General features: G+C 40.2%; 3 protein-coding genes across 4 annotated transcripts; all 3 read left to right on the top strand.

Moving 5' to 3' along the window:
* The first annotated feature begins 2,923 nt into the window (after positions 1–2,923).
* On the top strand, positions 2,924–4,326 carry LOC103981355 (uncharacterized). The gene is made up of 2 exons (XM_065166160.1): positions 2,924–3,417; positions 3,698–4,326. Exons 1-2 carry the CDS (start codon positions 3,256–3,258, stop codon positions 4,229–4,231), a joined length of 696 nt encoding a protein of 231 aa, XP_065022232.1. The 5' UTR covers positions 2,924–3,255; the 3' UTR covers positions 4,232–4,326.
* Positions 4,327–5,350: 1,024 nt separating this feature from the next.
* LOC103981351 (sm-like protein LSM8) lies at positions 5,351–9,305 on the top strand. Of its 2 annotated transcripts, none has more exons than XM_009398060.3 (6): positions 5,351–5,557; positions 7,898–7,992; positions 8,174–8,214; positions 8,523–8,597; positions 8,795–8,847; positions 8,960–9,305. In XM_009398060.3, exons 2-6 carry the CDS (start codon positions 7,956–7,958, stop codon positions 9,048–9,050), a joined length of 297 nt encoding a protein of 98 aa, XP_009396335.1. In that variant the 5' UTR covers positions 5,351–5,557; positions 7,898–7,955; the 3' UTR covers positions 9,051–9,305. The 2 variants fall into 2 exon arrangements, with proteins under 2 accessions (XP_009396335.1, XP_009396334.1); XM_009398059.3 differs by having other exon boundaries at positions 5,352–5,557; positions 7,909–7,992.
* An 8,107-nt stretch (positions 9,306–17,412) lies between these two features.
* On the top strand, positions 17,413–18,716 carry LOC135648456 (homeobox-leucine zipper protein HOX3-like). The gene is made up of 4 exons (XM_065166172.1): positions 17,413–17,531; positions 17,634–17,833; positions 17,946–18,025; positions 18,308–18,716. Exons 1-4 carry the CDS (start codon positions 17,435–17,437, stop codon positions 18,600–18,602), a joined length of 672 nt encoding a protein of 223 aa, XP_065022244.1. The 5' UTR covers positions 17,413–17,434; the 3' UTR covers positions 18,603–18,716.
* Positions 18,717–18,802: the final 86 nt, after the last annotated feature.

Here is an 18,802-nt window from a genome sequence, read left to right as displayed (position 1 = left end):
TCCCATTGTCCCTTAGGACCACCAAAAGAGAGAACGGGTTAGAGAGAACGCCTCAAACGGGATCCACAAGCAAACATGTCCGAAAAACACTTCATAGACAATGCAAATTACAAACAGACTTTACAAGCTCTGAACAGTGGCACAACAAAGGGTAAAATGGTCCATTACAGACCGAAAAGCTCTCGCACGTGTCTACATGACACAACCTTTATTTACAAGCCTAAAGAGGCCACCAACCCAACTAAAATGGGACTTATAAGCCTTCGGCTGCCCCTCTACACACTGTACAAGGCATGAACATGCCAACAGACACGGACATACATAAGCATTACATCAAACACCCTGTTTCAAAGTTTGTCCGTGACAGAATGGTACATGTTGTACCATCGGCCAGTCTGTATATTGGTACAGACCCATAAGACGAACTTTGGTTAGTATACAACTCGACTGCAGTCTTTTGGAAAGTCATATGCATTGACCGATGATCAAGAAGCCTCATGTATGATCTCTTAGAAGGTCATATCCAAATATTCCACTGGTATTGGCTCAAAACCAATTTTCTCCATTTTGTTGTTTGTCTCAGCTTACTATCCTTTAAAATATTCTGTTTATGTTAAAATCGTATTTTTACTTGTTAATGTTTTATAATATCAACTTTGGGCAGTTAACTTGACATTCTGATGTGCATTCATCATCATGTGCCTTGTGACAATATATATTTTGGGTACATTATAAAATGGCAGGGCCACAAGAAATCGATTACTGGTATTTCCTGGGAGCCTGTGCATTTGCAAGCTCCTTGTCGCCGTTTAGTTAGTTCCAGCAAGGATGGGGATGCACGTATTTGGGATATTTCTTTGAGCAAGTGTGTTGTTTGTCTCTTTGGTCACACTCTGGCTGTTACCTGTGTAAAGTGGGGTGGTGATGCCATGATATACATAAGGTATGCATTTCATTTGTATAATGTTCTATTGAAAGTTCAGTGCTTGTTTTTTCTTTAATTTCTATGTACCCAATACAAATAACAAATTTACAGATATTTCATACAAGTTGATAACTTGTAATCTGGTAGCTTCTCCTTTATTTTGTCAGTGTTTTATTACTTTTTTAAAGAAATAATATAAATATATATACACATATATATACATATATACATACATATATACATGTATATATACATATACATATATATATATATATATATGAACCCTAAATAGAATAAAAGAATTAGTAGATATGTTCTGCTCAACCCAAAATGGGAATGGGTTGGGATTATGAACTTATAATCATGAAATCGACTCGATCATCATATTATAAGTTCATTCCATACCAGACGAGATCGGAATAGAGTTATGTATATTTTTATAATGAGGATGGGTCATTTGAGCATATGTAAATAGATACTATGTTTAAGTATGAACCCTCCGCATCAGATCCTGCGTTGGCAATAAAGAATTCAACTTTGACAACTAGCATTGCATGACAAAATAACTCATGATGTAGCATTTGATACAGCAGATACTACAAAATTAACCTTAAAGTATGATGGATGCATTAGCTTATGGAGTAAATGGGTGAACGTAGTGGACGAGACTCTTGCCGGAGTAATTGCATTAGCTTAAACAAGATCTTCCAGGTCATGTAGATGAGGTACTACTCTTTCCAAGAATCTTGATGAGTTTATGCACATCAAACTTCACTATTTAATGTCACATAAAGTCCTTTCTTCTTCTTTTTCCTAGGTTTTCTGTGTGGATTGGAGTCCAGATGGTGAAAAAGTAGCATCTAGTGGCAAGGATAGGCTATTCAAGTTATGGATGAACTAGGCAATAGCAAAATCAATGAAGGTTCTGGTACGATACAATTTAGATAATACTTGCACTTCCTACACCATAAATAATTACTGCTTTCTTCGACTTGATTGTTATCTCAATTTGCTTGTACAGCTAGCCTTTATTTTATGTGGTGGTATGACAGATTGCATGCCCAGTTAATATGTTTATCTGTTAATTAATCATACCATTGTTACACAGCTGCTGGCTGTACAATAAGCTCTTTGTCAGCAATTGCTGTTCATGGAAGATGGCAGATATTTAATTATGTGCCTACAAGAGCTCGGTATCAATGGGAGTTCATCTGTGCAAGAAGATATAAGTGCAAGAAAACACACTTCAAAGTTCAATGATCATTGATGCATGCAATATCCAAAAATGCTTCTTAATTGAGTATAGTCATGGTACTAGTCAGATCCCCATGCTCTACAAATTTGATGCATGGTGCAATTTTTCCATACGAAATCGCAAAGATATATGTGCAATCATGGTTTTGCCTCCCAACTTGGTATGTTTTCTTTCCCATTGCTTGATCATCACATTCTTCTCAAGCTAATGTCTACAAAACTTGCAAAACCATCGTCTGTTCACACTTATGGTTTTCTATCCTATCTGTTTGAACTCCCACAAGTCAATCTTAATGTACTGTGATTGTTTGTATTGGGACAATATGGATCCTTTGACAAAATGTTGATGGCTTCTTTTTCTCAGCAATGCTTGAATCTTTACAAGGTTGTTCTGTTTTGTCACTAATGAATAAAAAATATCATGCTAAGATTATTTGTTTGCAGGTGATATATATATATATATATATATATATATATATATATATATATATATATATATATATATATACATATATTCCTTTAATCACTTTGAAAATGACCCAAGCAATTCCTTTTTCATCCTTTAATCAAACATGGATTTCTGATTAGTAATGCTGCATGACATTCTTCATTAGATTCCATATGTACTTATATTATATGCATGCATATAGAAAAATATTACTCCTCTTTTCTCAGTTAGAGTTGATTTAAAGAATATTTCTCCTCTTTTCATTTCTTAGTCTAAATTGATTTGGGCATGCGAGGAAACCTACAAGCATGGATCGATTCGATTCGTGGCTTCTCTGGACGATCCTCGGAGGCCAACAATTTCTGGAACAGTTGTTTATCTTAATCTCGCGTAATAGAGGTATTGGGATCATCCGGAAAGAGGACAGGTTCAAAGAACAACTCCCACACGCTTTACCAATGAAACTTGGGTACAAGGGAAGCGTTCGGTCCCGTCTCTGTTAACCAATAACTCTTCTAAATGCCTTTTCAGCCTCTCCATGCGTTGCTTATTTCTTCCTCAACCTCGATCCGAACACTTTTAATAGACTGCAACAGCACAGAGAAGAAGAAGGAGGAGGTGCAGAGAGATGGAGGAGAAATATTTGGACATGGTGATGGTTCCGCTGGGTCTCCTGCTTCAGGCCACCTACCACATATGGCTCTTCTTCACCATAGTCCGACATCCCAGTCGCACTGTCATCGGCGTGAACGCCCAGGTCAAGCACCGGTGGCTCAGAGCCATGATGACTGTAAGTCTGCATCTCCTCGTCTTCTTTAAGAATGTTTTAGTTCCTTCCTGTATGACTCAAGAGTGTTAGTATAATGACCAAAATATACGAAAAAATGCAGATAAAAAAATTAAATTGGAAGTTCAAATTTATGATTGTTTGGTCCGATTAAATAATAATTTAATTTTTTAGTCAAATTAATTATAATATCGCCAATTATTTTAAATTATATATACAATTATATATATATATATATATATATATATATATATATATATATATTAATGTGTACGCTGAACAGGACCCGCTCGGGAACGGCACCCTGGCGGTGCAAACGCTGAGGAACGACATCATGGCGTCCACCGCGCTGGCCACCACCGCCGTCACCCTCGCCTCCCTCATCAGCGTCTTCGTCAGCGCCACCACTAGCACCGCCACCTCTTCCCTCGTCTACGGCAATAAGTCCTCCGTGGTGCGCTCCATCAAGTACTTCGCCCTCTTGCTCTGCTTCATCCTCGCCTTCCTCTGCAACGTGCAGTCCGTCCGGTACCACACGCACGCCGGCTTCCTCATGAGCCAGCCGGTGGCAGGGCCCGTCTCGCCGGAGCACGCCGCGAGGAGCTTGGACCGAGGCAGCCTCTTCTGGTCTCTCGGCCTGAGGGCGTTCTACGTGTCCTTCACCCTCTTCCTCTGGGTTTTTGGGCCGATACCGATGCTGGCGAGCAGCGTGGTGATGTGCTGCCTGCTCTTCTTCTTGGACACCACCACGGAGCTTCCTCGGGCGTTTCATGTCTCCTCCTTCACTGTCGAAGAAGATGTCAAAGAGGAAGTGTAACGAACGGTGGTTCTTCACGCATGTCTTTAGTGCTATTTGATTCCATCACCATAAATCTTCCATCGGAAGCTGCACTGGCTTCTTCTTCTTCTTCATGAACATCCAAGGGTTGTAAGAAGCTTTCGAGAAGCAACTCGAAGGGGGCATCACCTACAAAGATCCTGACGGTGGCTGTGTGCAAGGGGCCGAACGTGATGACAGAAGCATAGAGAGCACAAAGGAGTGGAATGCAAAAAGAGTTGCAAGCCATCATCTGTGCTCTCTATCTTCTGTCAACAGCATCACCGACGTGCCTCCTCTGCTTCTCACCAGGAACAAGAGAGAGGAACTCAAAAGACCTACAAGGACCCATGAAACCCTTCGTACCCTCCTATTTATAGGAGGACCGAGAGAAATTTACAGCAGTCATTGGATCCTGATCTAAGAAAATAATTAGTTGCTGGATTCATGCAACTTGGCCGGAATTCCCGGAGAGCAGATGAAGGAAGAAGTGGAACAGTACCTTATCCCCCTCTATCTCCGGCCATCAAGTGGTTGCGTTCGCTCTCCAGTATCCCTGTCGTCTCTGCGCATATGGATCCGCCACAAATGGCAACATAGCATCATGCTGCTTCTCGTTGGGTGATCCTAATGCCCATTTTTGGGTTGGGGTTCTCATGGATCAAGATTCTTCATCATTGTCACCAGCACGAATCTTGGCATGATGCTCTGCAAATAGCTCGCTGTTGCCCACATGCCCACTAGCCCACTATTAGGAGAATGTCACGGAAGAATTATGCTATGCTGACAGAAAACTGGGACCTCAAAATAATTCTTGAGTAAATGCTTTTATGTCTTAGGATTTCATCATTTCATGTCCTTAATAGTTATCCATCTCAAATATATAAAGTCATAAGAAAAATCGAAGGTATTTCGATCGACTGGAACGGTCCAATTATGGGGGATCGAATCGATTGAGGGTTCGATAGTCCGGTCCGGTTTTGTTAGTTACGCTTGTATTGGGAAATTTGAGATTCGGCCCAGGCGCATGTGATCAGATCTGGGTCGAGTCAATTGATTTGATTGGATCCCGGCTCGACCCGCCTTGGTTTGATCAAATCAAATAAAAACACCGTAAACCCTTGACAACCCCCGCGCGCGGTGGCATCTTCGCAGAAAACCTAATCGTCCACTCCTCTCCCTGTTGCGCTGCAAAGCGGCCGACGATCGGCGACCGGCGTCCGTGCGCAAGGCTTGCCCCAACGCGGCTGCGCCTCCCATCTCGCGGACGACATCGACAGCTCGCGGCAGTGTCTCCCCCCTTCCCGCTTGCCCTGGCCGCCGGCGGTACAGCCCCATCCCATCCTCCCTGCTCTCTGCTTCTTCCCAGTACAGCGGTCGCCTCTCTCTCTCTCTCTCTCTCTCTCTCTCTCTCTCTCTCCTCCGGACAAGTTTCCATGTGCCATCCAGCCTCCAGCTCCTCTCTGCCCCCCCTTCGTTCTCCGCTCTCTTGTTCTCCCGCTGTTAGGCCCTCGACCCCGGCTGCAGTCAGCCCTTCTCCTCTGCCTTCCCCTACCCTCAACCGACCTCCTACTGTTCTCAGCACCCTTCCCTGCCTCATCCTGAATTTAATAGTTGTTAATAATAGTGATGCTAGTTCATGTTAATAATAGTTAATTCTAGTTAATACTCTATGAATTATGTTAATTATGGAATTGTCATCGCTAGAATGCTTGTCAAAATTCTTGGGCTTTTGATTCGATGTTTTAGTGGTGATACTTTGAAATGAAATGTTGCGGAACTTATGCATCGTCTAATTTTTATTCTCAATAATTATATTTTCCTTAATTATATTTTTATAATTTTTATATTGACGGGTGTCTAGCACGCCGAACACCTTGGGTGTCTTTTAGCACCTTGTGTCACTGATAATTCCTTAGTTGTACTACTTGTATCCCTTCCCACAACCTTCCACTCAAAAGCACTGGAAGCTGTACCAAAATTCATGTGTCATACATTGTGCAAAACATGCTCTCTTTGATAATACGAAAGGTTTTGCAAGAAAAGGCTATGTCACCTACGACACCATGGATCACTCAAGGACTGATGTCTTCCTTGCAAATGAAATTGGCACGGAGGGCGTTATGTTCTGCATATTAGCTATTGGCTGGCAATTAGACTTTCCATCACACGAGAGCTTTAGGATAGCTCATGCTTTATGCCTGCATTTGGTGCTTTCATGAAACATGTCGCCGTAAGCATCGTGTCACCATAAGCATTGCATGTACCTGCCCCACCATTGTGTTTTGGAGAAACACCAATTGAAGTTAGAATCTGGTCAGTTCAGCGGAGGTGATTCCAACCATCCCCATATGGTTTCAGAATTGCATCTCCCTCTGGCAAAACTATGTCCTTTAGAAAATTCCAAATCTTAACTGATTGGCTAGTTCATCTCTAAAGGTTTCAGAAGGTATAAAATCAATTAAGGCGTGTATAAAATTCTATCATTTGTACTTAAGCCACCCTCTCTAGGATCCATTGTTCACTAATCCTTTTGTACAAGAAATCATGGTCATTGAAAGCTGGGATTTGGGCATAGTATACACCATAGTTCATTGGCAAACCTACATCCTGCAAGCAACTGCTGAAGGGATTCTTGACACAAACCCACGTGGATTGTAACATACACTTTGTTCAATGTGCTGCATGTTCTTATATCTTCTATTTAGGTTTCTAACAGACATAATACTTCTGTCATCCATCTTGCTAAATAGAGCTATAAGATTTGTGTTTGAAATTCTTAGAAACTAGTTGTGACATTCGAATCCTGTAAGATATGTCACTTTGTTTACATAGACAGCCAAATAAGAATGTGTTTGAATTTAAAAGAAGTGCATCTACTGTTTTAAGAATATTTTCTATTAAAATTCTTAATCACGCACCCCAACATGGCATATAAAGGAAATAATTAACTTTTTTAGCAGCAAGGGAGCATCTTACTTTTCAAAGACACATAAATATCAGGATTCCTGTTTGCCACCTTTTCGACAATCTTTATGTTGACTTTATCATCTCTCATTCTTCTCCTAAACTCATGAATATGTTTATATAGATCAGTGAGCCCTAAAACTTTTGATCGGGGACTGTTGCATGTAACAAAATGCTCAATTGCCTTCAAGAAACTGATATTTGTTGACTTCCATCTGTCTGTTACCTGTGCCTGTATCTTTTGGTGGATAATAGAAGTTCATGATGGTTCACATGAATCCAATATGCTCAGTCGTAACTAATCCCACCTTGCTGTGGGGCCATGCCAATTCTGCTCGTAACATAGACTTTATGTCAGCTGTACCTAACTGTGAAAGTAGCATATACCGAACAGAAATAAATTCACAAGTTCACCATTTCTTTTGAGTAACCACACACTCTAAGCTACAAACTCTGCAAAGTGATATTTCTGAAGTATGATATGTTTAGGTAATCTAGTATTTGATATTGCCATACTTTTGATGTTATGTGAAATTTCTCCAAGTTGACTATCTTGGATGAAATTATATCTAATTACAGGTTCATCTTTATTATATTTCGATTTTGTTACAGTCCCTACCAGTCTATGTAGAATTACTGGTGATATTAGATGTCATGGTGTCTGCAGAACTATGTTTAACCTGCATAATGATCATTCAGCTTTCCTGCAGTGCTTCCTGGAAGAGCAAAACCCCCATTGAGATAGTTGCAGTTAGACATGTCAACAGGCCCTGGACTCGAGTCATTGGTAGATCGTATGTGCTCTGTGATCAATCTTCATCTTTCAAAGTTTAGTTACTTAGAGTAATGATGTTCAGTGCCACTAATTCTACTTTCATATGTAGTGATACCGCTGCACATGATTTTATGGATCTTTGACTTTTAAATAATGAGTTGAATTGATGAAGCAAAAGCTAATGTTTTTTTCTGATGCAGAAACAATATCAGTCATTACAAATGATGGGCGCAACATTGTGGTGAGTTGCTATAACTGTAAACAATATCAGTCATTGTAACAGCTTTTAGTGTTCCTGAGTTTCTCATGGAACATTTCTCCTTGTTACTTGTTTAGAGTTAAGCTAATTTATGATTTGGTGGCATTTTTCAATTCTCCTTTTATACACGAACTAACTCTTTTTTGTGGCTTAGTATAATACTCATACCCCATTAGTGATTTGTTGACATTTTTTTCTTTTCCTTTTACACAGGAACTAACTCTTTTTTGTGGCTTAGTATAATACTCATCCCCCATTAGTGATTTATTGACCCTGGGTTTCTTGTTTAGGGAGTTTTGAGAGGCTTTGACCAGGCTACAAATATTATTCTTGATGAATCTCATGAGAGGGTTTACTCTACCAAGGTTCGTTCATCTTTTTACCATTTCCAACCGGAATATTATTTCAATTGCAGTGTATTTCATTGTCTGTTTTTTTACTTGATTTTATTTTTCATTTCACATTAAAATCCTTGGAAGGAGCAAGAACGTGAGATCTGATAACCAGGATTAGACATTTTGAGATCCACAATCTGTGACATTTCTTTTGGCCTATTTTGCAGGAAGGTGTGCAGCAACTTGTCTTAGGGCTCTATATTATAAGAGGCGATAACATGTATGGCTCCTGAGTTTAGACAGGCCTTGTTTTACTTCCACTCTGTACCCTGTAAACTTTGCTGTTTCTGACACTACCAATCCAGTCCTAAATATAACTCGTGTGTGTGCAGAAGTGTAGTGGGAGAGTTAGATGAAGAACTGGATGCAAATCTCGACTTGTCCAAACTCAGGGCGCATCCTCTTAAACCTGTGATACATTAACAGAGGAAGCATGATCAAGACAAGAGGACGGGCTACATGTTTGTAGGAGAATATTGTTCTTGTTTTAGAGCTCAACGTGAGTATGTTGTACCACCTTCAATATTGATCACAATGCCAATGATCAGTACTAAAGATTTGTGGGCTTGCTGCTTCTAAGTTAGTTCATCTGCTTTCCTTTTTCCTCTGTTTAGCATGTCAGGAGACCAGCAGAATTCCTTTAAAAATAGTATTCATGCTGTCCTCTTGTTTTCTCAAGGTTGGTTGATGGAGTATTTGCCGTTTCCAAGTCTTTCTTTAACCATGTTGATGGATAAGGAGGTAATCTTTCAAGTTCCCTGTGGTCTTAGCAGGTGCATACGTAGAGGCTTTTAAGATTGCTGTTAAACTGGCATTTGTTTGTTTGTTTGCTGTGGAGGCACTTAAAATTGAGATATCATGATCTCATCAATTTCATGCCTCTTTCTTGTCTTGTCTGTCGGAGTCTAATGGAGTGCAGGCCTTTGACTAACGCCAGCCATGGTCTGGGTCAACCTTGGTTAATGCACCCTTCAGATCTAGACGTACCACATGTCATGAGAGATGCAGACAAATAGTCAACTAACCAAATTGCCTATACCCACCTCTCTCTCTCTCTCTCTCTCTCTCTCTCTCTCTGTGTTTCGTTTGCTCATCCATCCGAAATCAACAGGTCCTTCAATGGAGCATTCCACTCCCAGGGCCATCACCTCCATCTTAGTGGCAGCTCTCCTCTTCTCAGCTCTCCTGGTCTCTCCATCCCACTGCAGAGAAGTCCCAGTCCACCATCATCCAAGCACAGGTCTGACGTTGATTTCACCATCTTTGTTCTGTGTTTTCTAATCTGAAGCCTACTTGTATGGATTCACGTATGCAGGCGGAGATGGTGAGGTGAGCACACAAGGATCTGTGAGCCTGAGCAGGGAGTCACTGCTCACGCCACCTTCTCCTACAGCCAACATGAGCCCCCCTGGAGGACCCTCCAGGTGAGCCATGGCATGGAGCTTCCTTCAAGGGTCTGCTTGCTTGCATTACTACTACTACTCGTTCGTCTGTTTCAGTTTCTGTCTCAATAAGATCTGTCGTAGAAGGCAGTGAACATGAGTGTTAAAATGTTTCTTGTGGATCCGAGTAACCTTAATCTTACTTGGAGTCTCAGTTCAAGTTCTTTACTCTGTTGTTGCTTGCTATTTCACCCAGTTCCTTTCCGTTCCAAGGTATGGAAGCTAATTCCCCATGAGTTTTGCTCAATTACCTCTAACAACTTACAATTTCAAGTGTCTAAGTTTAATCGATGGGTGTGCACATGAAAGTTGGTGCTATTGGCAAGGAATGAACGTAAGTTTATATCAATGGATATTGAGAAGGATCAACTTAGATCGGCTCAACTTAAATGAGCAAACACCATGAGCACATGAAATCAACATCAGCCACAATGCAACTCAAAGCCATCTCTTTACATTATTATTTGAGAAAAATATTCTCTTGAAGAAAAGAAACCATTAAATCCAGCAGTAATGCATGAGATTTACGTACAACTGCTCCTCCATATTACTCATTCACGACAAGGCAACTCCGGCTCTACAATGGAATGGATCAGATGCATCATCATCCTCCTCTCGAAGTCTGCAGACCTGCCGCTCGCCTGCCTCGCCCTCGGCATCCTCCTCCCCCACAGCGCCTCGGAGCCGCTCCTCACCCTGCTCAGCGCCGACGGCCGGCCCTTCCCGCCGGCCAGCGCCAGCATCGCGTCCACGTAAGCGTTCCGCACCCACGCCAGCAGCCGTAGCGGCGCCGACCACACCTTCGGCCGCAACCGAAGCGTCCGCCACACCACCTTCGCCTTCCGACATCGCCAGCTGCTCGTCCTTATTCCTCCTCCTCCGCCTCCGCCGAGCCGTATCGCTTTCGCCTGCTTCTTGGTTGCGTCCAGTCTCCGATAAGTCCGGCGCCGCCAGTACGAGTGGATGCTGTGGAACACCTGAGTGCTGATGCTCTCCATTAGTCCTCACCTTCAGCTCACAAGAGGCTCTAAGCGGAGCTCACAGTATATAACATTCCCACTGCGATCGAGCAGGAGGCCTTCTTTGACTTGACTTTGTGCTGCTGTCCTCAGTGCGAGACAATTGAACCCGTCAATGTTGGCGATGGAGTGAACGACATGGCAAAGAACGGAGAAGTGACAGAAGCGAAGCGGTCGATTGTTTCTGACGGAATTATTGTTTGACCAGTCAACAGTTACGTGGCAGCCTCCAATTGGTTAATAACAGAGCCTCTCCAAAAGTGAATTGATTAAGATATTATAATTCTTAAAAAGAAAAAAAAATATGAAACATTGGTTTAGTTGGTAAAAATTTTGACCCTTAAAAAAAACAAAAAATGATTAGATTTAGTATAAAAATTGATCACCCATTGGTATCTCTTTGATCTCTAATTGGACCATCTCCAAATCTTATTTTGACTTCAAAGTCAAAGTTTAACATGAAATGGAGCCTCAATTTTAGACCAGGAAGATGACACTGATGATGCTGGTCCAACCTTATGCACCCACCAACAGGTAGACACTTGCAATCATTGTAATTATTATAAGTAGCATGGAATAAAATATCACACATATGCATCCTTCTTAATTCACTCAAAGTCCAACTTGACATAATTGAATCATTGTCCTCATCTCATGCAATCAATGGTTTGATTAATATGGTAAGGAGAAATAAATCTCAAATATTCCAAGGAAATTAACATGAAAAAAAATGATATGCTAAAGCTTAAAGCAGCATTAGAATTATCTTAGTTTCCATGATTTCCTTATCATACAAGTGACATGAACACTGATCAAACTGTGGAACACTTTAATTATTGAGAGCCATGAGAAGAAAAAGAAAAATAATCATTTAGAAATAGTAGTTTATTTAGCAATTAATTTCTTGACTCAAATTCTTGAGATTGCAGAGCAGAAATCTAACTCGAAGAGCGTTACAGATGAAGGAGCATGGCATGAAACAACAACACGAGTCATAGCCACCACAACATCAACAGCGCAACCAGCCCGGAGAGCACAAAGACCGGCGTCAGCCCGGCGTAGCTCCGGCAGGAGCTCGAGGGGAAGTTTGCAGTATCGAACGGGTACAGATTGCCCGGCGCGCCAACTATGTAAAGAAACGGCGCCGGCGGTGGAGGTGGACAGTATGGCACTGGCCACTTCGGCGGTGGTGGTGGCGGCGGGCTTTGTGCGCAACCGCAGGGATAGCAAGTGCACTTGACCTGCGTATCGGACCCCACATCGCGCTCTACTGTCGCTGAGCGTCCGGCCACCATGGAAGCCATCACCAGCACCACAACAAGCATCGACTTGATGCGCGGTGGCGGCGAGTTCGGGTTGCCTCGTTGCATTCTCCGACAACGTAGTTATGCTCTTCGTCTTCTTCCTTGTTGTGACCGAGAGGGAAAGCTGCGATGTATATATAAGAGAATTAGGTTAGTGTTAGGTAAGGTGGTGTGCCTTTTCTCTTCTTCCTGCTGTGTTTGATGCATGAACTACTCCGGGCTTTGCATGGCTCACCCTCCATTATTGCTTGTGCCGAATCATGTTTTGATGGTAAGCTTTTATTTGGATGAAAGAGAACATGCCAACATTATTGTCATCCGTGACCTAAACCAGTGTTGTTTTGTATGTGCACATATTTCCGATCATTACATCATATTGTGGATATAATATATATATATACAAATGCTTCTGAGCTTGAATCGATTGGCATCAATAATTGGCATGTTTGATGTGCTTACTCTGTCGAGATTCCTTTGGGTAAAATTGCATCAGATTGAAATTACGAACAACTGTTAAGATGAGGAGAGTTATGACATGGAGAAGGGAAGGGAAGGAACACTAACATGCATTGAATGATTGTGGAGAAGAGAATCATCAAAGTTGTATCTAATCCTTATCTGCAATGTGTAAACACAAGAAACTTGCAGCTTGGAAGTCTCTCACATGTCTATGAGCATCTCAATGATACGTCTAACCATCTATCTATCTATCTTTTGCCAACTCTGATTACACCTGCTCTCACCAAATATTGAACTGAACCTACTTCGGATCTGTTGTAATGATGGGTGGCTTTTTGTTTTTTGGAGAAAGGTCAGTCAACAGCAGCATTGTTTTGGTATAAAGTTGTCAATATTGAAGTGCAAAGTCTTACAAACGCAAAACCTAGACAAGCTCACTGGGACAGTAACATCATTCTCCATTGCTCAAGTTAGATAGATAATATGATGAATCAAGAAATTGACAATCATGAGAAACACTATGCTCTAACTCCTGAGTGATAGGTTAGTTGACCCATCAAATATATTCGTCAAACCTCTATAAGTCAATCTTAATCATACTTACATTGGACTAATTAAAATATTATAATAATGAATGACTAAGCCGACAAATTCAAGACTAAGAAAATATAGACATCCTTAGTTATTTTTACTAATTCAAGCATAAGCTTGACTAATGAATGTCTCACCTTTGTTTCGTTTGCAAAAAAATTATTAAAGCAATAATACTAAAATCTATACTTTAATTAAATAAAAATATATAATATAAGTGAAAAATCAAATAGAAATTATAGAAAAATTCAAAAAGCTATGCTAAGTGTATTCCTTGGTATATCTAATAATAAATCATTCAAGGTACAATTGGGTAGATTCTCCTACGATCTTGAAGAATCGGAAGATATTAGCATACTAATAATAATATAAGAATAATAGTTAAAGAAAGAAATGAAAGTGGAAATTTTTTCTTTCTTGTTTTTTTCCTCAAAATTTTCTTCCTATTTCTCTGAATTCTTTTTCATTGGCTTGAGAGGAGAGAGAGATAAAAGAGGACAGGAAGAGTCCTCTAGCAAACCAACGTGGGACTAAACGCCGCAACGAAGAAACTAAATTTTTCTCCTCTAAACATAGATCCTAAGTGAGATTAATTGAAGTCATTAAGACATTCACAAATATCTTAGCATAGAATTATCTTTGTAAACCTTACATCCAACTATTTATGGCCTCGAATGGTTTATCTCTCTACCTTCCGTTATCATACAGCTTCCCAAACCATGTTGCTTCCTCAGGACAGCTCCTCCTTAAATCTCAAGGCAGGAACAGCAGCTACCTGTTGAATTGGATCCTAGCACTCACTAATCATATCTTGAATAAGTAGGGTGCTCGATTTGGGTTTAGGAATGCGAGTCACTCGAATTCCAACTCATGCCAAGCTTAAGTTTTGATGTGGTGATGTTTTCGATCACATTGATTCGATTTATTTCAACTAATTCCATATATATCTTAATTGGATTTTATTTGGGTTAAATAGATACCTACATAATTAGTGAGGCTCAGTTTCAAATAGGATTTACCATTCTTTTATTGAATGATAATGATAACAAATGTTTTTTAATATATATTTACTATCATCAAGTCTGATTAAACTTGGTTTAGGTGTTCCTTAATCGGGTTTGTGTATAAAATTAAATACTCATTTGATTGTTAACGATAGTCATATTTTTATTTTATTCGATTGGAATAAATCATTGTCAAATTTCGATATCGTTGAATCGGATCGATAAGATTATGTGAATAAAAAGCACATAATTAGTTGCTATATGGGATGGTTGTATGGGTGAAAACATGTAATGCCTTGTTAGATTATCCTAATCTTAATATTGGAATAAACTATTCTTGTTTTATATAAATAAGAGATCCTATAACTATAGATATTATAAATATAAAATTACAATAAATATAAAATATGTTAAAAGATATAAATTAAAATGTTATGTAAGAAGATACTAGGATAATGAATATAAAATTATTTCTCATTTCATCCTTCTTATAAGAGTCTTTGTTACTATGAATAATTTAAGATGAGATATATTAAATAAATAAATATATCTATCTTATAAATATAAGATATATTATTATTTTAAGGCATGAAACTTATTATTATTATTATTATTATTATTATTATTATTATTACCATTTACTTAATGTTAAAGGACAGCAAGAAGGCATCTTTTAAAATACTTAAATTGCAGGAAATTAGTCTACAGAGAAGCAGAGGGAACTAAAACTAAATATTCATCTTCCATTGTACTCATAACATTATACTTAACATTTAATTTTCTCTGATCTATAGACAAAATATAAAAATATTAGATTAGTTGTACCATACTATGTGAAGATCAAACTCCTATCATCATACATGTTTTCACCTACAAATAAATTGTAGAACTTTGTGGCTTCTCAATGTGTTTTTAGAACAATTCCTACTTCCATATATATAGGTCACACTGTTTCTTGTCAAAGGCAGCTCATTCCTGAAGTCTGAATGTGTCCACTATATCAACCACTTTATCGATGATATCATCGACTCCTTCATCTTCTCCCCATTCTACAATTTACAGTAATATTTACGTCAATAACTACATGTAATGCTCACTTCCCTTCAACCTCCCACATCAATCCATTTTCAATTTCATTTTAGGATAATAATACTATAAAAGCTAATCACTTGATAATATATGTTATATACAAATCTGATCGAAAGAGAATCTTATTATAATTAATTAGTATATCATTTAATAACCAAAATATAAAATTTAACATATTCTCTTCTTCAATTCCCACCAATATCTTATAAGCTACTGATAAAATTATAAAATAAATAAATATTAAAAATTCTAGTGTTTTTTTTCTTTCTTGCCTCATGTATCTATCTACCGTTGTTATATAATGTTACAATTATCATACTTATGACACCCAAACTAATGCAATCAACATGATATTAATGCAATCAACATGATACTAATGCAATCCGCATGATTCTTAATTTTCATGATACTAATGCAATCAACATGATTCTCAATATCTTATTATTTATGCTGATATTGAGGTCAACCTAATCTTATTATGATTTAATCTTTATTAATATCTTTAGATATATCAAAAATATTAAACTACTAATTATTAAAAACCTAAATTTTTCTCTACTTCATATATAATAATAATAGTAATAATAATAATAATAATAATAATAATAATAATAATAATAATAATAATACTAGACCATTGTTTTGTCCATCAAAATCATGGATACTATGAGCATGGGAAACCTATGCCTTTGGTAAGTGGACCTAAAGATGCATAGATGTTGACATTGGAGTGCTAATGTCAATGTGTTGAATCCTTCAATTCTCTCAATCAAAATCAAAATGTGAAATTGGAGTGCTAATTGAATGTGTTCCATCCTCCACTTCTCAATCAAAACATAACCATTGGAGTGCCTTTGGGATGATGGAGGGACACTGACACCAACAAAAGTGACTGATGACCACTTTGGAGAGAGACCCACACAAACACACACATCCCTCTCACCAACACATGACGAGTGATGTGGTTTGATGCGTACTACCCACAAAACCTAATGTGAGTTCCAATAGCAAATAGTTGATTGGTACCTTAATTTTTGTCCCTTGTTGAAGGGATACAAAGACATTGTTTTGCTATGACAGTGTTACAACTGATGAGAAGTACTTTTTGATAATGATAATTTTTATATTTTATAAAAATATATTTTTCTCCGAGAATCCATTGGTGGGACAAACACCTGAAAGGAAGGGGATAAAAAGAAGAATATAAGAAAAATTACTATTTATTATTATTTTAAATATCATTGGAAAACTTTATATAACTGAACAAAGATATTATTTCATTTTTATTTTTTAAAATGCAGACGGTTCTATTTAGTAAATCTAATTGCTCAAATGTTTTAATTTCCGATTTTTTGATTAATTCTATTTTTTAAACCTTAAATTGAAGGCGTGAAAAAAAAGGTAATCCAAGAAGGATTTGCTCTCTCTGTCTCTCTCTCTCTGTGCCTGCAAATGCATTAACGAGGATTAAAGAGTTGCTGGCCAACCGATGAGACAGAGATACGAGCATAAGAGAGAGAGAGAGAGAGAGAATATATATATATATATATATATATATATATATATATAAAAGAAAATATTTATCTATATCCGATGATTACGGCAGCCGTCCTTGGATCCGACAGGCCGACTCGGCAACCCCAGACAAGGTGACCTGCCGAGTCTGCTCCTGGATACACCCTGACGCGTGTCAGTCACCCCGCCCCTTACTGCGCCCGTTTGACGTGACCACTCGAGTCAACCTGCCGCACCTGCCCCGACCCCACAATCCGCTCTCTCTCTCTCTCTCTCTCCTCCGCACTTACCGTTCTACCCCCTCCTCCTCTTTCCATTATCTCTAAAACCTCCTCCCTTTTACTGGCCGCACCACATGCTCTTCCTTGTCTTTTGGGGTGGCCGATGGGGAGTCTCGGGAGGAGCCCATCCGGGCTGGACCTCACCATTGGTGTCCCTGGTTCGAGCTCTTCTTCTTCTTCTTCTTCCCCAGTTTGGTCTGGTAGGCTCTCCTTCTGTTCATCTCTCTCCTCCGTAGCCGTGGATTCTGCATCTTCCACTGTCTTTTCATCTTCTTTCTTGGTTGTCTTGGGTCCATATATAGCAGCGGGTTGTGGTGGTGGCAGCATGAGGGACTTGGACATAAACCAGCCAGCTTATGGCGGAGAGGAGGATTACCCCATGGGAAGCGTCGAAGAAGAGGAAGAGGAGGGCGGGACTCCCAGGCCCAAGAAGCTCCGGCTCTCCAAGGAGCAGTCTAGGCTACTGGAAGAGAGCTTTACGCAGCATCACACCTTGAACCCTGTGAGTCCTCCTCCAACTCTCTGCAGGTCAAAGCTTTGTAATAAATGCGCATTTGTGTTGTTGGTATTTGTTGGGGGTGAAGTACTGACGATGTAAATGAACGAAACGGCAGAAGCAGAAGGAAGCGTTGGCGATGAAGCTGGAACTGAGGCCGCGCCAAGTGGAGGTGTGGTTTCAGAACCGCAGGGCCAGGTGAGCGATGATTAATGCTCCTCCTCGTCTTTCCTTTCTTCTCCTTCACCGCCCACGGCGTCCTCGTCGCTGTTGCTTTGACTATGGAGTTAATGATCTCATTTAAGGCTCGTGTTTACTTGGTCACGTTGAGGAAGGTGAGATATCGCTCGGACAGCGAGGACACGACAAATGAGGAGAAGTAGCTAAGAGATCGTTAGATGCTGTGGTTGTGGCATTACCCGCTTGCAGGCTTTGCCTGGAAAGACCATGACGTAGAGCACTACTTGCGTTGTGGTGCAGGACGAAGCTGAAGCACACGGAGATGGAGTGCGAGTTCCTGAAGCGGTGCTTCGGGTCGTTGACGCAGGAGAACCGCCGGCTGCAGCGGGAGGTGGAGGAGCTGCGGGCGCTGCGGGTGGCCCCGCCCACCGTGCTCTCCCCCCACACCCGCCAGCCGCTGCCGGCCTCGTCCTTGACCATGTGCCCCCGGTGCGAGCGGGTGACCGCGGCGCCGCACCTCACGCCGTCGTCGGCAGGGCGCCACCCATTCCGCCGTCCCGCCACCCTGCCTTTCGCCGGAATCGCGGATGGCTGACCGAGATCGTGTGGGATAAGCTTTGTACATGAGAGACGCACAGGTGTTTTTCCCTCTCAACACCTCTTCGTTGCTCTGTTTGTTATGTCTAAGGTTCATGGAACATCAAAGACTTCCTGCAAATGTGTTCTACTAGTCACTCTCTTCATCTCCATTTCAAAGTGCTATCAGATAATGTTAGAACAAGAAGAATTCATCCC

Source organism: Musa acuminata, chromosome BXJ1-4 (genome assembly GCF_036884655.1).
Source record: "Musa acuminata AAA Group cultivar baxijiao chromosome BXJ1-4, Cavendish_Baxijiao_AAA, whole genome shotgun sequence".
Classification (NCBI taxonomy): Eukaryota; Viridiplantae; Streptophyta; class Magnoliopsida; order Zingiberales; family Musaceae; genus Musa; species Musa acuminata.
The sequence above is the reverse complement of the archived record's forward strand: the minus strand, read 5'-3'. Positions and strand labels throughout refer to the sequence as shown.

Bases quoted from the DNA above. Each gene is read 5' to 3' on its own strand.
- LOC103981355 (XM_065166160.1), top strand. From the start codon at position 3,256: ATGGAGGAGAAATATTTGGACATGGTGATGGTTCCGCTGGGTCTCCTG. The intron at 3,418-3,697 runs GTAAGTCTGCAT...TACGCTGAACAG, and splicing joins GGCTCAGAGCCATGATGACT to GACCCGCTCGGGAACGGCAC.
- LOC103981351 (XM_009398060.3), top strand. From the start codon at position 7,956: ATGTCAACAGGCCCTGGACTCGAGTCATTGGTAGATC. The intron at 7,993-8,173 runs GTATGTGCTCTG...TTTCTGATGCAG, and splicing joins ACTCGAGTCATTGGTAGATC to AAACAATATCAGTCATTACA. The intron at 8,848-8,959 runs GTATGGCTCCTG...GTGTGTGTGCAG, and splicing joins ATTATAAGAGGCGATAACAT to AAGTGTAGTGGGAGAGTTAG.
- LOC135648456 (XM_065166172.1), top strand. From the start codon at position 17,435: ATGGGGAGTCTCGGGAGGAGCCCATCCGGGCTGGACCTCACCATTGGT. The intron at 17,834-17,945 runs GTGAGTCCTCCT...ACGAAACGGCAG, and splicing joins AGCATCACACCTTGAACCCT to AAGCAGAAGGAAGCGTTGGC. The intron at 18,026-18,307 runs GTGAGCGATGAT...GTTGTGGTGCAG, and splicing joins TTTCAGAACCGCAGGGCCAG to GACGAAGCTGAAGCACACGG.